The sequence below is a fragment of the Heterodontus francisci genome, chromosome 34, assembly GCF_036365525.1.
Source record: "Heterodontus francisci isolate sHetFra1 chromosome 34, sHetFra1.hap1, whole genome shotgun sequence".
In the NCBI taxonomy this organism is placed as follows: Eukaryota; Metazoa; Chordata; class Chondrichthyes; order Heterodontiformes; family Heterodontidae; genus Heterodontus; species Heterodontus francisci.
Genome location: NC_090404.1, coordinates 23,351,349 through 23,366,311, shown reverse-complemented (window position 1 = coordinate 23,366,311; position 14,963 = coordinate 23,351,349). Strand labels below are relative to the sequence as shown.

At 40.4% G+C, this 14,963-nt stretch overlaps 1 protein-coding gene across 1 annotated transcript; it reads right to left on the bottom strand.

Moving 5' to 3' along the window:
• Positions 1-10,556: 10,556 nt before the first annotated feature.
• On the bottom strand, positions 10,557-14,802 carry LOC137348728 (probable G-protein coupled receptor 139). The gene is made up of 3 exons (XM_068013982.1): positions 14,666-14,802; positions 14,175-14,350; positions 10,557-11,467 (listed from the first exon to the last, which is right to left on the bottom strand). Exons 1-3 carry the CDS (start codon positions 14,800-14,802, stop codon positions 10,557-10,559), a joined length of 1,224 nt encoding a protein of 407 aa, XP_067870083.1.
• Between the last annotated feature and the right edge of the window lie 161 nt (positions 14,803-14,963).

Below are 14,963 nucleotides of genomic sequence, written 5' to 3'. Positions count from 1 at the left end.
CTAGAGGGGCTTGAAATTGATAAAGAAGAATATTAGATAGGCTGTCTGTACTTAAAGTAGATAAAGGACCAGGGTCGGATGAGATGCATCCAAGGATACTGAGGGAAGTGAGGGTGAAAATGGCAGAGGCACTGGCCATAATTTGTCAGTCTTCCTTGTACACGGGGGTGGTGCCAGAGGACTGGAGAATTGCAAACGTTACACCCTTGTTCAAAAAAGGGTGTAAAGTAAACCCAGCAACTACAGTCAGTTTAACTTCGATGGTGGGAAAACTTCTAGAGAAAATAATTCAGGACAATTTCAGTGGTCACATGTGCAAATGTGAGTTAATTAAGGAAAGCCAGCATGGATTTCTTAAGGGAAAATTATGTTTAACTAACCTGTTGGAGTTTTTGAGGAGGTAACAGAGAGGGTTGGTGAGAGCAATGCTGTTGGTGTGGTGTACCTGGACTTTCAAAAGGCTCTTGATACAATGCCACACGATAGACTTGTGAGCAAACTTGCAGCTCATGGAATAAAAAGGATGGTAGAAACATGGATACGAAATTGGTTGAGTGGCAGGAAACAAAGAGTATTGGTCAATGGATGTTATTCAAGCTGGAGGAAGGTTTGCAGTGGAGTTCCCCAGGAATCAGTGTTGAGACCCTTGCTTTTCCTGATGTATGTTAATGACCTGGACCTTGGTTTACAGGGCACAATTTCAAAGTTGGCAGATGATATGCAACTTGGAAGCATTGTGATCTGTGAGGAGGATAGCGTAGAATTTCAAAAGGACATAGACAAGTTGGTGGAATGGGCAGTCAAAGTTCTGTGCAGAGAAATGTGAAATGATTCCTTTTGGTAGGAAGAAAATGGAGAGACAATATAGAATAAAGAGTACAACTCGAAAGGGGGTGCAGGAACAGAGGGACCTGGGAGTATTTGTGCATAAGTCAGTGCAGGTGGCAGGGCAGGTTGAGAGAGCAGGTGATATAGCATACAATATCCTGAGCTTTGCTAATAGGGGCATAGAGTTCAAGAACAAGGAAGTTTTGTTGAACTTGATTGACACACTAGTTCTGCCTCAGCTGGAGTATTGCGTCCAATTCTGGGCACCACACTTGAGGAAAGATGTGAAGGCATTGGAGAGAGTACAGAAATGTTTCACGAGGATGGTTCCAGGGATGAGTAATTTAAGTTATGAAGATAGATTGGAGAAGTTAGGACTGTTTTCCTTGGAGAAGAGAAGGCTGAGAAGTGATTTGATTCAAAAACATGAGAGGTCTGGACAGAGTAGAGAGGGAGAAACTGTTCCAACTCGTGACAGAATCGAGACGAGAAGGAACAGATTTAAAGCATTTGGTAAAGAAAAGCAAACGTACATGAGGAAAAGCTTTTTCACACAGCAGGTGGTTAAGATCTGGAATGCGCTGCCTGAGAATATGCTGGAGGCAGGTTCAATTGAAGCATTCAAAAAGGAATTAGACCGTTATATGAAAAGGAAGAATGTGCAGGGTTATGGGGAGAAGGCAGGGGAATGGAACTGAGGGAGTGGCTTTTTCAGAGAGCCGGTGCAGACAGGATGGGCCGAATGGCTTCCTTCTGTGCTGTAACGATTCTGTGATTGCATGATTCTGTGATTATCTTTTGTTTCCTTTTCTCTTTTTTACATTTAAGTTTTAGACTGTGCTTAACATCAATGGAACTTTGTATCACTGTCTCGAATTTGTAGAAAAGTCCATTGAGCTCTAAAATGGACTTTTTCTAATTGCCCATCCTGGGCTGTTTGAGTGTTCCAGCAGATGAGGCCAAGGTTACTATCATTGAGGCAACGATGGATGTGTTTGGTGGTGGCATCACACTGGAGGTGGCGAAAATGGTAGCGGATGATTAATTGAATATAGAGGCTGGTGAGGTGGGAAATGAGGACAAGGAGAACCCTATCATGGTTCTGAGAGGGAACTGAAAGGTTGAGATTAGATGCACATGAAATAGATTGAACATGGTCGAGGGCCCTGTCAACCATGATGGCGGGGTGTGGGGGTGGGGGGCGGTGGGTGGGCGGGAATTCTTCGTGAAGGAAAAGGAGGACATATCAGAAGCGCTAGCATGGAAGGTTGCAACATATGAACAGATGTGACGGAGAAGGAGAAACTGGGAGAACAGAATTGAGTCCTTGCAGGACATAGGGTATGAAGACATGTATTCCATGTAGCTGTGGGAGTCTGTGGGACTAGTGTGAATATTGGTTTTGCATGCAGTTGGTGTAAATATTCTGCTGGGAAGCGATGGCCAAGTTATTCAGCGATTGTGTGATATTCATTTGACAGGTTGGCAAACTGTAACCGAAAGGTTGTTGCTTAGATGCCATCCAGGTGTGAAAGTATTCCACATTTTCACCTCTTCACCATTCTTTCACTTGTGGATGCGCACTTTGACTGCGAGAAAATATTCCCCAAAATGTGCTAACTCTGCTGTTAGCTAATAAATTCCCACACAAATATTTTATTGAGAATTATTCCAAAGCATCACATGAAATGCGACAAATCACACATTTGAAATCAATATTGAGGATTTGCAGTTCAGTGAATAGACTAGAGATTACTTGTTTATTGTCTTTCAACCAAAGAAGGATATGAGGTGGTGTGACAAAGATATGTGCATAGAGTAATTAAAGATGAACTATTTACAATGGCTGAAGTGTCGATAACTAGAGGGCACAGGCGTAAGATGACTGACAGAAGTACCAGAGGCGACAAGATGAAACATTGTTTTATAAGGGTTAGGATTTGAAAAGTAATGCCTGAAAGGGGGAGGAAACAGATCCAATCGCAGCTTTCCAAAGGGAAGAGGAAAAATCTCCAGGAATGTGGGGAAAGAGCAAATGAGTAGGATTAAGTGCATTGTTGGCAAAGACACGATGGGACAACTGGCCTCCTTCTGTGATTTTGCTATGATTCAACTATTCTATAAATTGTAGTGACCTATGAAAAATGAATAGAGTCATAGGGTCATAGAGTCAATTATGGCACAGAAGGAGGTTATTTCAGCCATCGAGTCCATGTGGGCTTTTCATGGATTTATCCATTCAGAACCACTCCGCCGCTCGATTTCCATAGCCCTGCGAGTTTATTTTCTTTAAATGGTCATCCATTTTCCTTTTGAAGTCATTGATTGTCTCCACTTCCACCACCCTTGTGGGCAGTGAGTTCCAGGTCATTATCACCCGCTGTGTTCAAAAGTTCTTCCCCATATTCCTCCTGCATCCCTTGCCCAAACCTTCATTCTGTGTCTCTAGGCCTTGTACCAATAGTTAATGTGAACGGATTTTCCATGTATAACTTATCTAAGTTGTCATAATCCTGCACACAATTATTACATCTCCCCTCAATATCCTTTGTTCTAAAAACAGCAACCTCAGCTTTTCCAACCTTACCTTGTAACAAAATTCTCCATCCTTGGAACAAGTCTGGCAAATCTCTCCTGCACCCTGTCAAGGACCCTCACATCCTTCCTATAGTGTGGTGACCAGAACTGGCCGCAATACTCCAGCTGGGGCCCAAATGGAGCTCGATAAAGGTTCAGCATAACTTCCCTGCTTTTGTACTCATTGTCTCTATACATAAAGCCCACGATCCCATATTCTTTACTAACCACTCTTTCACTATGTCCTGCCACCTTCAAAGATCGCTGTACATGCACCCCCAGGTCTCTCTGCTCCTGCACACTCTTTAGAACGGTGTCATTAAGTATATATTGCCTCTCCCTATTCCTTCTGTCAAAATACATCAGCTCACGCTTGTCAGCATTATATTCCATCTGCCACTTTTTTTCCATTCTGCTAGCCTGTCTATATCCTGTTGCAGGCAGTTCATATCATCCTCACTTTTGCCACACCTCCAGGTTTGGTGCCCTCGGCAAATTTTGAGATTCTAATCTGTATTCCAAGTTCCAAGTCATTTACATTGAGTAAAGAAATAACATTGGTTCCAGCACTGACCCTTGGAGAACACCACTGAATACCATGCTCCGATTTGAAAAACAACCATTTAATGTGACTCACTGTTATCTTTCCTTAAGTCAGTTTTTTATTAATCCACTTGGAGACTGACCCTCTTCCATAAGCCTCAATTTTGCTAACCAGCCTTTATTTACATTTCGGAAAGCTAAAGCAGAGTCATCATTCAGCTGCCAGCAACAATTTAGGGTCCACTTTCATCACCTGCTGCAGTTTTAAACCTACTGCTGCTGTGATTTCTGTCATTCCACCATCTTACAGCCCCTTGTAGCTGTTCTTATCTTGTGTCCTTGTCTTTTGATGTCATGTCGTTAAAGAAAGTCAGCAAGACATTTCTTGACATTTCTATCACGAGATTTGATATCAGATGTGAAATGTCACTTTGATAGGTGCCTGCCTTTAATTGCTGTTCACAGTGTCAGAGGAGCCACTTTTAGCATCAAGGTGGTATGCACCTTCTTACACTGCATCTGCTTAACAACTTTAACTTATTATAGCACAGTTTCTTTCACATTGAAAGCAACTGTCACATTTAGCACATCCTCAAACGTTGTATCATTGTTTAAAAAGGATATGAGTGATGGGCCAATTAATGATAGACCGGTAAGTCTGACCTCGGTGGTGCGTAAATTATTGGAATCAATTCTGAGGGAAAGGATAATCTCTCACTTAGAAAGGCTCGAATGAATCAGGGATAGTCAGCATGGATTTCTTAAGCACTGGGGAATGTGGGGGCTGTACCATTGGAACAGTCTGCACCTGAACCATGGTGGGACCAGTCTTTTAGCAAACCGTATAACTGGTATAATATAAATGATTTGAAGCTAAACAAGGGGGGGTGAGGGATCAAGCTTGGGTAGATGTAACGAATCAAGTTCTTGAGTCAAGGCCGGAGAGCAGAATAGTAATATGGGAAATGAAGGTCAGAGAATGGGAGGAAGGGGCAGAGTGAAAAAACTAAGAACACACCAACAGTCAAGATGAGATGTTATAAGCATAAAAGAAAGACAAAACTAAAGGCTGTGTATCTGAATACACGTAGCATTCATAACAAAGTAGACGAACTGATAGCATACATTGAAGTAAATAAATATGATCTGATAGCCATTACGGAGACATGGCTGCAGGATGACAAGGATTGGGTCCTCAATATATAACATTCAAGAATAATAGGGAGCCTATTCTGAAGCCTCTTTGCATCTTTCTCACATTGCCACCTTGTTTTGTGTCGTTTGGTCCCAACATCCATATAGTTGTGAATTGCTGTGTCCCAAGCTCTGATCCTTGCAGTACCCCACTAGTCACAGCCTGCCACCCTGAGAAGAGCCCACTTATTCCTATTCTCTGCTTTCTGTCCGTTAACCAATTCTCCATCCATGCCAGTATATTACCCCCAATCTCAGATGTTCTCGTTTCATTGACTAACTCTTGTGTGGGACCTCATCGAAAGCTGTCTGAAAAATGCAAATACATCCATTGGTACCCCTTATCTATTCTTCCCTTGTTTGATCTGATCCGATTTCAGTCGTCGGGAGTGAATATTGAGGACCACCAGGGTCTATTTTTCCCGACTTTATACATCTCTGCCGCCACCTCTGTGGGTCTGTCCTGTCTGACTAAGGTTTTCTGTGGGATCGCTCATCGAACTTTGGAACGAGTTTCCAGGTGCCAGAGAAGAATAACAGAATCATAGAATGGTTACAGCACATGAGGAGACCATTTGGCCTGTCGTGTCCCTGCAAGCAAGAGGATCGCAGCTAGTCCCACTCCCCTGTCCCCTCTGCTTTTCATGATAGACTTTTTCATATCCGACTCCGATGCCCAGGTTGACGCTCAGTGAACCACCCGAGTTTAATTTCAGCATGCTTTTTCCTAGCAATATCGTACAACTGAATGACATGCTGAGCGATTTAAGAGATTAACGAAGAGTCAAATATATTATGGTTTATTTAGAATTTCGTCTGTGGTAAAAGATTTCAAACAGCAGTGACTAGAAAAGCACCGAGACACACACACCAGAGTAAGAGTGCTCCAGTGCACTGAGTGTGGAAAAAGCTTTAACCAGTTGCACAGCCTGAAAAAATATCCCACCATTCACAGCGGGGAGAAACCATACAAGTGTTCTGGGTGTGGACGAAGCTTCAGTTGATTGTCCAACCAGGAGAGACACAAGGCCACCTGCACCACTGAGAAACCGTGGAAATGTGGCAACTGTGGGAAGGGATTCGATTACCCGCCTGAGCCTGACTCCCATCGACGAGGTCAGACTGGGGAGTGGTCATTTCCATGATCAATGTATGAGAAAGGGTTCAAACATTCTTACCATTCAGTTCTTGATAAAACATTTCAGAGTTTATCTGTGATTGCAGATGCCAGATTGTGTTATTATTAGCGATGTTAACCAAATCCTTCAATCTTTAATATGCTGGATAATTGTCAAATAAAATAAACAGTAATGGGTCTGATTCAATCTTTGAAAGGCTGAACCCGTGTCAGATGAAAGTATAGTATAATTTATTTACTTTCGCACTTTATGGCTCTATTTATAAAACCTGTATTTTTCTTTATCAACTTGTTCTGCCTCAATCGAAAATTTGTGTATACGAACCCTCAGGTTTCTCTGTTCCTGCATCCCCTTTAAAATTGTAACATATAAGTAATATTGCTTCTGCTCATTCTTTTTATCAAAATTCCTCACTTCACGCTTTTCTGTATTGGGTTCCATCTGGCATGTGTTTGCTCTTTTCGCTAGTCTGTCTATGTCGTCCAGAAGTCTGCTACTATCCTGCTCAGTTTACTACATTTAAAAGTTTTGGGCCCCTTCAAATTTTGAAATTGTGCATCCTGCACCTAAGTACCTAAGCTATAAATATGGACCAAAAAAGGCAGTGATCCTAACACCAGACCCTTGGTGACAGCAGTGTATACTTCCCACAGTCTGAAAATAACCATTCACTACTACTATTTGCGGTCTCTATAATCAGTTTTATATCCATCTTGCTATTCCCATTAGCTACAGCTTTGCCAGCAAATATATTACACTTTAACAAATACCCTTTGAAAGTTCTTACAGATATAAACCTTCATCAGTCCTGCCCATTATTTCATCACAGTACTCAATCAAATTTCCCTGATACAATTTGCCTTTTACAAATCCATGTTGGCTGCCATTTATTAACCCATCATCCTCCAAGCAGGAGTTAACTTTGTCCAGGATGTTGCGCACTAGAACATTTCCTTCCACCGAAGTAGGGTTAAAGGGCCATATTACCGGGTTTATCCCTCTCCGCTTTTTTGAACATCAGAGTAACATCTGCAGCCCTCCAGTCTTTTGGCACCTCTGCTTTATCCATATGGAAAGTTGAAAAATTGTGACCATGGTCTCCGCTATTTCCGCCCTTCCACCCCTCAATAGCCAAGGATCCATCCTGTCAAGACCCAGTGACCTTTCTATGCTGAGCACTGCCAAGATATTTATCCATTTTTGTCTTATTCAAATGCTCTGACCGTCCTTTTATTTAGCGTGCAATTGGCAGGTTTCTCCTCTTTTGTGAAGACAAATTTAAATTAATTACACAGTATCTGAATTTAATGAAATTAGTTAATGAATTTACATAATAAGTCAACGTGCAGTTGACATCAACTTATTGTCAGTTATATAATTATCTGGTATGATTAATGAATTTGTGTTTGCACCAAATGGTACACCACTCCAGAATGACTGTGCCTTGGTGTGCTGGGAAGACTTGCATGCTGCTGTGGCCTTGAAATTTGTGCTGCTATAAGTACAATGATCGAAATAATAAGTTCAGTAAGTAAAACAATATGGATTCAATACCAAAAGCCATGCTGGGAGATGAGTGAATAGTGAGTCGCATATGCAAGTTTGGTGATGATACTATTCAGTTGAACAGTAAATAGCATATTTGGATTCAATATCAAAAGGCATATCCCGAATGTAAAAAGGGCATAACGATGGCAATGAAAAATTAGGATTTGAATGTGAAAAAAGAATGGAATGCCTTTTTAGTTTCATTAAGAGAAAAAATGAAAAGATGAATGGAGTGTGGCAACTGTAGTTACACAGGTCGCAAAAATAAATACTTGTTTTTCCTCATTTTTTACCAAGGAGGGAACAGGTGATAGATTGGATCTGGAAATGGTAACAAGAGCGTCTTCTAGAAGTTAGTTTTGATATTTTTCACATTACCACCAGCATGACTGACGAAAGCTGTGCAAACTGAGGATGAATCCATCTCAGGGGATGGATGTGATGGAGCTGAGTATCCTCAAGGAAATAAGGGAAAATATAGAAGGAAGTTAGGCACAAATCTGGAAAATATATTGAATACTGGGGAGGTGTCTGGGGATTAGAGAAAGCAGATGCTGCTCTTATATTTATCTACTTAAAATTTGTAAAAGTGACCCAGGAAACTACAGACCAGTGAGTTAGATATCCGATGTGGGTAAAGTTTTGGAAGTATTTATAAACGGTTACATCATGGAGCATCTGCATAGAAATATAATCCTAAATTATAATCAATTGGTGTTCATGAAGGGGAAGCCTTTACCAACCTAGTTCACTAGCTTTCTTTGCGCTTCTGACAGAAGAGCTTGATTAGGACAAGCCGGTGGATGTGGTGCTTGGATTTTTGCAGATCTTTTACACACTTCCTCTGGAAGGAATAGATTGAAAAGATAGATATTGGGAATCAATGGAAATATATTAAAATGTATTTATAACTGTTTGATCGAAGGGACCCAAAGGCTGATGATACAAGGATTGTCATCGCCCTAGAAAATGTTGCCAATGGGTTCCATGGAGAGTTATTTTGGACATCTTTGGTTGATATCTTTATAAATTATCTGCAACTAGGCATCACAAGAACACCGACTACATTTGCACGTGAAACAAAGCTGATGAAGATGGTAGACTGAACAGGATAACCTAAAGGTGGATGAAACCACTTGGAAATTGGGAAGGCAGGTAACAGATGAAGTTCAATGCAGAGAAATACAAAATATGTCACAGGGAGACAAGGAATCAAATAAGGCACTATCCTTAAGAAGATAAATTAATTTGCATGGTAAATATAAGATCTGCAGTTTCTTATTTACAATAAATTGAAGGCATCACAATAAAGAGTAAAGCAGACAGACATTGGGATGTATAACAGGTTAATATTAATCGAGATATTGAGGTAAACCTAGCACTTTATAATTCATTGGTGCAACCGTACTTAGATTACTGTGTACAATTCTGGACAATAGAGGATGTTGTAGCTATTGAATGGACACAGAAGAGAGCAACCAGATGATTGGGTGGATGGATTCATTTGGATTGTGAGGAACAATTATATAACTTGAGTGTGTTCTCATTGGAAAAGTGGAGAAGTGGTATGCTTTCTGTTCTTTTGAAGATTGTAAAAGGTCCAGATAATGTCAAGTCCGACGTGTCACCTCAGCTTGTCCAGAACAGTAGAATCAGGCTGCACTTGAAGAGGGTAAATTCAAAATCAATCTGCTAAAACCATATTTCACTGAATGGTCGATCTATCGAGCAGGCTCCTAGCTATATGGTGAAATAAGTTAATATTAATTCCTACAATGCAAAGTAGATACATTTCCCTCATAGATTACCATTTTGGGATACAGTATGCTAATAATTTGAGAGATGACATGAGGCAAGTGTCGCATTTCTTGGGAGCAACAAATGACATTGGTCCTATGGATCCTAAATTTCTCCATAGTGGGGTATTCTCGTATTGCTGCACCCGTTTATGGGTCTATTGTATCTAATTGATAGAGATTTCTGTGATTAGTCAACATCTCCAGTATCATGGGACTGCCAGGATGGTAGAAGACAAATTTACTAGATTGCATGGTCGATAGTGAAGAAAATATCCATAGTTAATTTTAGGTTTCCCTTTTAATTGTGTTTATTTTTGTGCCCTTTAAAAAGGGGACACTTTGTTAGATTAATGTTATTTTGTTCGAGAGCACTGCAGATGTTGTCCTAATTGGCCAATGGAAAGAGTTTAAGGTGAACTAGATGGTGTTTTATCTTTTTCCCTCAGCAATTTCTTGTCCCTATGTTTATGGACACAGGAGTGTGGCTGTGGCATAATGCTTACTAGCGGAGAACAATGCATTGGGACAGTGTGTGTTTGCATTTCATAGCGTATCCTACCCTTTAGATCCAAACATTTCCTTGCAGGGATATTGAGATTCCTTCATTAAATCGTTAAAATTTGGTATCCAATAACAGATCAGAGGCCTGACTCTCTGTCACCCATACAAATGTGTAGATATTTCAAGGCCTTCAGGCCTAATGGGAATGTACCAGGCCTTATTCAGCAGCAGCAAAAGAACTGGAAACTAACTGAGAGCAGGTAATCGTACACAGAAGCAGCGTTCCTTGTTTAGTCTTAAATTCAGACGCAGAGAAAGGACTGTAAGGCGAGTGAATATATATATGGGAGGGGAGGCCATGTGTAACATGGACAAGAAGAGGAAAGGGTGGAATATGGTGTATAATTCATGGTGTGTTTTACTGTTTTCATAATTTGACTAATTTAACAATTAGACTCAGTGGATGTTTCACCCCATTCTTTAACTCCTCTCTGAATTTACTCTGGGTCCCTGTATAAATAAATGGATTGATGCAGCAACTCAGAAGCTGAAGCATATATCCATATTCCTCCAGAATAAATGTTGATTCACTGAAATCAGAACCTGAAAGATAAGTAATGTTCGCCATTCGAACGTAGAGGATTGTTATAATAGATAACAAATATAACAGGATGAAACTGCCCGAGATGGCAAAGAGTAAAATGATGGACATTCTCCGCTTCTCCATTTCTAGGTCACTCTGATTCTCTACATTGCTGTGGGCCCGGAGTCTCTTGCGTGCTTTACTGGCCACTAGAATATGCCTGACAGTCAGAGCATTGAACAGTAAAATCAGAATGCATGGGAGAAAAGGTGTTAAAATGCGGTGAATCCAATCATATGCGGCCCATGCGGGTGACATATAAAATATTAATTTTAAGCCACAGAACCAAGGCACGGTGTTAATCGTGTACAAAGGTTCAAGTGCAAAATACCAGAAGGTATTTTTTAGACAGTTGAGTATAGACACAATTCCTATAACCCGCACCACCGTCTTCTCAGTGCAATATTTTATTTTGAGCTTCTGGCAACAAATGGCCACAAATCGATCAAAGGTGAAAGCCACCGTTAACCATGCAGAACAGCCTACGAATGCATATTCTAGGACAGAACGGAGACCGCATATGGGTGTGATGTTCAGGAAACTGACTGGGAAATAAATACCAGCAATCCGATTTAATATCACAACGGTGAAAATGACCAGAAGATCCGTCACTGCCATGGACACCAGGTAGTAAGTGATACATCTGGAGAGGCCGCATCTCCCTCGGGACAGGATCACAATCACTGCCAGGTTAGCTGTAATAAAGATAGACCAATGAAAGAAAGAGGGCAAATGTATATGTTTAAGTGAGCGAGAAAAGGAAGGCTACTGGTTCAGTTCCCAGCAAATTCTGTTTTACAGGATTCTTTGTGAAATATACAGCTTTGGTACATGACCCTGAGTTGCAAATATTGTCTACCCTACGGACTCCTTTTTCTGTCTTTAAAATGATCATCAAGATTAAAAATAAAATGGCCCAATGACACCGGGATGCGAACTAATACAATGAAATATAATGGAGTACAAAAAGACACTGGAACCCCATTGAAAGCAGCCTGGGAACATCAAATAGAGCAGAAAATAACATCAATAACATATAGAAATAAAACGAGGTAAATAATAAAACAACTGACAAAGAAGTAGAAACTAGCAAGATAGTAGGGATAACTTGCATTTTAGACACACTATATCCTGCTGAGGATCTAACCTACCCTCATCTGATTAATTACTGTAAAACTATTCACCATTGGAAAATTCAGAAATCAACTTGCTCAAAAAGATCCTCAAAGAGTGAGGAGCAAACAGACAATTAACTTTTTCTGACTTTACATAACGCATATCGGTGATGATGCAATCATAACTGCAAGCTTTTCACCTGCTAGTCGCCTGGGAACTTCGGTATCGTTCTGAACCACGAAACTGGCAGGTGATGAGGTCTCCTATAATGCATCACTTCCTCAGTACTGTGCTCCACTGTCGTTATAAATTATCAGCTTAGTCTTACAGTGGATATTGAAATTAAAACTTAGAGGCTAAGATGCTAGTGGTGTCACGACTTATGTGGCCGCACTCAATATGGAGAAATAGTGAAGATGGGATCAGTACAGGACATTGCCAGGTGCGAGGGGTAGAAGGAACACCCAGACTTCACTGTAGAACAGTAGAACAGCAACAAATGTGGAAAGGGAGAGCCGGGCTAAACCTGTCAGAGTTACAGACTGAGAGCACTAACACTGCACTGTGGGATTTTGAGACAAATACAACAATTACTACTACGTTGCTCATATTTCTCTCAACAACCCAATGGGTAATAAAGGCCTTTAAATAAGTTCATTCAGTAAATTCAGTCGGGAATTATACAATGGTTCAATACTTTGAATCAATGAATCATTTGTGGGAATTACTCTGTCACTGTGAAAGTCAATATCACAATAGAACTACATTTACACTGTGATAACAGTGTGATAATTCACCCACTGTAACAGCATAAATAACATAAAAGAATTGCATTTAAACTGTGATAACAGTGTGATAATTCACGAAAGTAACAGCGTCAATAACACAATAGAACTACATTTGCATGATGAAATGGTAGCAGTAAATGGGAAAAAATTATATAATTAAGAGGATGAAATGGTACTGCTCAAGGAAATATAGTGTACCATTAAAGGGGAGAAATTATATCGGTAATGTGAAGAAACTCTGCCGTAAAGGGGAGACACGACACTGTTAAAGGAGAGGAATTATACCATTAATGATGAGAAATTATGTCAGTAAAGGGAAGAAATTATATTATTAAAATACACAACTGATACTGATAAAGTGGAAAGATTATGCTGCAAACTGGGAGAAATTGTACCAGTTATAAGGGAGAAAGTGTTCTGTTGAAAGAGAAAGGACATCAGTAAGGAACAGAAGCAGTACTGGAAAATGGAAGCAGTGATACAGCTAATTAACCATTACTGTAACAATAACTAATGGCAATACTTTACCTGGAACCCCGATAGCTGCAAGGATGGTATAGTAAATTGAGAACACCAGCCCTTTTGGTGATCCGTGCATTTCTATCACATGCTCGAAGCATGATCTTCAATGCACTGAAAGATTGTCACCTTTATACCTAATGCCAGGCTCCAGAGAGATAATTTGATGGTTTGATGTTTTACATTAATTACACTAATTGAAACAAATGGTTTAATGAAGCTGAAGTCAGACTCTTGTTTTTGTTTTGATAGATTGGAATTGTTTCAACGGCACTGACACAGCTCTAAAGTGAGATATCTAGAGACTGCACTATGATCTTAGTGACATTTCATCACAAAAGATTATTAAATGTTAAATAAGCAGCTGGAATACAAATTAGGAACAAAGTAGTAACAGAAGTAGGCTACTCGGCCCCTCGAACCTTCTTCACCATTCAATAAGATCATGGTTGACTGATTGTAAACTTAATTCAATATTCCCGCCTACCTCTGTTAACCTTTCACCCCTTGTTTATCACGAATCTAGCTACCCCTGCCTTAAAAAAAACTATTCAAAGACTCTGCTTCCACATCCTTTTGAGGAAGAGAGTTCCAAAGACTCATGATCCTCTGAGAGAGAAAAACGTCTCCTCATCTCTGTCTTAAATGGGTGACACCTCATTTTTAAACACTGACCCCTAGTTCTAGATTCTCCCACAAAAGGAAATATCTTTTCCACATCCATCCTGTCAAGACGCCTCAGGATCTTATATGTTTCAGTCAAGTTGCTTCTTACGCTTATAAATTCCAGTGCATCCTAGCCCGTCCAACCTTTCATCATAAGGCAATCCGCCCATTCCAGGTGTTAGATCAGTAATCCTTCTCAGAACTGCTTCCAACGCATTTACATCCTTCCTTAAATAAGGAGACCAATACTGTACACAGTACTCCAGATTTGGTCTCACAAATGCCTTGTATAAATAAAGCATAACCTCCCTACCTTTGTATTCAATTTCCCTTGCAATAAATGATAACATTCTTTTCGCCTTCCTAATTATTTGCTGTAACTGCATACTATAATTTTGCGATTCATGAACTAGGACAATCAGATCACTCTGCATCACAGAGCTCTGCAATCTCTCACCATTTAGATAATATGCTTCGTTTTTATTCTTCCTGCCAAAATGGACAATTTCAAGTTTTTACACATTATGTTTTTCTCTGCACAGATGCTGTCTGACCTGCTGTGTGTTTCCAGAATTTACCGTTTTTATTCTTTTCAGTTCTGTTATATTCAGTAGGAAAGGTCCAACCCGGTACTGCTTTATTAAAGGTGCACAGGTTCAGTTCTGGACAGTTACTTTTCGTGTAGACTCGTCCAATTCAGTTACGTTCAGTGTAGATGTGTCAAGCCTGGTTTTAGTCAGTGTGCGCATTTGGAAATTTGCACTTTCACGTTTTGCGTGGAAAGATCCAGTTAAGCATATTTGCATTTTCTGTTGGCTGGATAAGCTCAGTACACTTAAATTCAGTGGGCACAGGTCCAGCTGAGCATGGTAAGATTTCATATGAACTGCTCCAGTACGGCGTGGTGACTTCCCATGTAGGAAGTTCCAGTTCAGCACCATAACATTATCTGTTGATGGGTAAAGCCTAGTTAAATTCAGTGTGCAGGTCCAGTCAGCATTCAGTCCAATCAAGTGAAATTATGTTCGGGTGTACTCAGTATGCTCAGGCCTATTTCAGTCCTGTTACATTGAGTGCACACAGGCCCCGTTCTGCACAGTTG

What these genes read in the sequence shown, in the direction of transcription:
- LOC137348728 (XM_068013982.1), bottom strand. Translation starts at nt 14,802, where the DNA reads ATGGTGCTGAACTGGAACTTCCTACATGGGAAGTCACCACGCCGTACT. An exon ending in TTATCCAGCCAACAGAAAAT is followed by an intron (nt 14,351 to 14,665) that starts GCAAATATGCTT and finishes CCATTTTGGCAG; the next exon opens with GAAGAATAAAAACGAAGCAT. An exon ending in AAGGGAAATTGAATACAAAG is followed by an intron (nt 11,468 to 14,174) that starts GTAGGGAGGTTA and finishes TCTTTATTACAG; the next exon opens with CTAACCTGGCAGTGATTGTG.